This window comes from Saprolegnia parasitica, assembly GCF_000151545.1.
Source record: "Saprolegnia parasitica CBS 223.65 unplaced genomic scaffold supercont2.377, whole genome shotgun sequence".
Classification (NCBI taxonomy): Eukaryota; Oomycota; class Saprolegniomycetes; order Saprolegniales; family Saprolegniaceae; genus Saprolegnia; species Saprolegnia parasitica.
Genome location: NW_012156771.1, coordinates 9,528 through 11,392, shown reverse-complemented (window position 1 = coordinate 11,392; position 1,865 = coordinate 9,528). Strand labels below are relative to the sequence as shown.

The 1,865-nt window shown below is 59.0% G+C and overlaps 1 protein-coding gene across 1 annotated transcript; it reads right to left on the bottom strand.

Annotated features, from left to right (window-relative positions):
• Window positions 1-1,045: 1,045 nt before the first annotated feature.
• Window positions 1,046-1,865, bottom strand: SPRG_16643 (hypothetical protein; the record flags this gene model as incomplete). The annotated part of the gene is made up of 1 exon (XM_012356106.1): window positions 1,046-1,865. A coding segment is annotated over one exon (820 nt), but the record flags the coding sequence as incomplete, so codon positions are not given.

The window sequence follows — 1,865 nt, the reverse complement described above, 5'->3', positions numbered from 1 at the left end:
AAGGCAAGTGGCAAGGTCGCGCCGGTCCCTGGCACGACCGACCTCGACGACATGGACGCACAGCTCGACGCTCTGCTGTCGAGAAGCCGATAAGAGATCTATGATACATGTGTAAACGATGTGCATGTGGTCTACTGCGCTAAGGAGGGTTGAGACCACGTTGGGTCGAAAGGAAGGACATATCGAAGGCGACATCGTCAATGCAATGACAGCGGCGCAGAAACAAGCGTATGTGTTCAAGTCCATTTGAATGGTTCCACCAGACTGCAACCTTTGACCATTATACTCCAATATTCTTGCCCTAACCACCCTTTCATCCGAGCATGCAAAGAGGCTTCGTAGCATGCCGACGACCTTGTAGACGGTGCTCAGGTATTGGTGCTGCAGTCGTCCAGCGTGCACTATGATGCAGCGCTGCGAGTGGATCGAGACGTGAAGAAGATGATTTAAAAATACTTATTGATCCACTGGAGCAAGCGCCTCTGGCCGTACTGGGCAGCCTGCGTTCTCGCCGCGTCCCAATCGATGCTCATATGCATTGGCTGCCAGAGCGACCGCACCAGCTTCTCTAGGGACGTGATATCGCCTCTGTCGAGCAAGCAGCTGATGTCAAAGCGACAAAAGGCTGCCGGAGCTGGACGCGGCGGGGCTTTGTGGAGTCCATCCAGCTCGAACGTGTCGTGTGACCGTTGGGCAATGTCTGCATCTTCGGCCCTTGCTGCTGCTTCTGCCATTGCAGCGGCCGAGCTGACGATGCCAAAGTTGATATCGAGCCACTGCACAGCAGGCAGTGTCCCAAATCGATGCGCCTCCATCAGCACCGAGGCGAGAGCCGTGTCGTCGAGGCCTACGCGGTGCAAGAACGAGCGCATGGTCTTGTGCGTCTTGATGCAGTGGGCGGTCGCGCCGGAAGCAAGCGCTTGCTCGATGTCGGCAGCTAGATCAAGGGCGATGTTTGCTTGAAGAATACCCCGGAAAACCGAGGTCAGCGCCCCTAGAGTCCCGTCCCGAGCCGCTGCCAAGAGCATTTCTACATAAAACGCACGTGGGAGCGCGCGCACGACAGCCTCGATCTCAGCATCGGTCGCGTCGAGCACGATCGTGGGCTCGAAATCTACGCACGAGAAGATCTCGTGGACGGCCGTGGCATCGAGCGAGCTCACATCCATGCTAGCGTCGAGGAGGTGCTGCAGCGCTTGAACGTGGTGGCGACCGACCACTGACGCCACCGACCACTTGAAAAAGGGCATATCCAGGTGTTCTTGAAGCGTACAGGGCCCGTATTGGAGGAGTCGCAGCACAACGCCGGCATGGCCATTGCATAGCGCGCATGCCAAGGCGCTCTGTATCGGGTGTGACGGCGTCCAATGCACGGGGGCATGGTCGGGCGACCCGGACGAGAGCTCGTGCCCGAGGAGGTAAGTGACGACGTCTTCGTGGCCATTGGTTGCGGCGATGACGAGCGCGTGCCAGACAAGCTCGTGGCCCGACGCGTGCAGCCATTGGAGAATCTTGAGACGGCCGTTGGCGGCCGCGACGCAGACGGCCGTATCCTCGTTGGCAGCGTCAAGATCCGCAAATGAGGTGACCTCGACCACAGACGGGTTCATGTGCAGCAGCGTTTGGGCGACAACGAGATGCCCGGCCGCAATCGCAAGCCGAAAGCTCTCGGGCGTGACGAGCTGCGGATCGAATGCGACGAGCTGCGCAATGAGGCGCAAATCGCCTTCGAGGAGGACGAGGTGGAACGGAAGCCGGTCTTCTTGGTGCGGAAATGTGAGGAAGAGGTCGTGCACGTCGATCTCCGTCAACGGCGACCCCGCAAAGAACGGAAGCGACGCAAAGCGCGCCGGCAGATGTGTCAT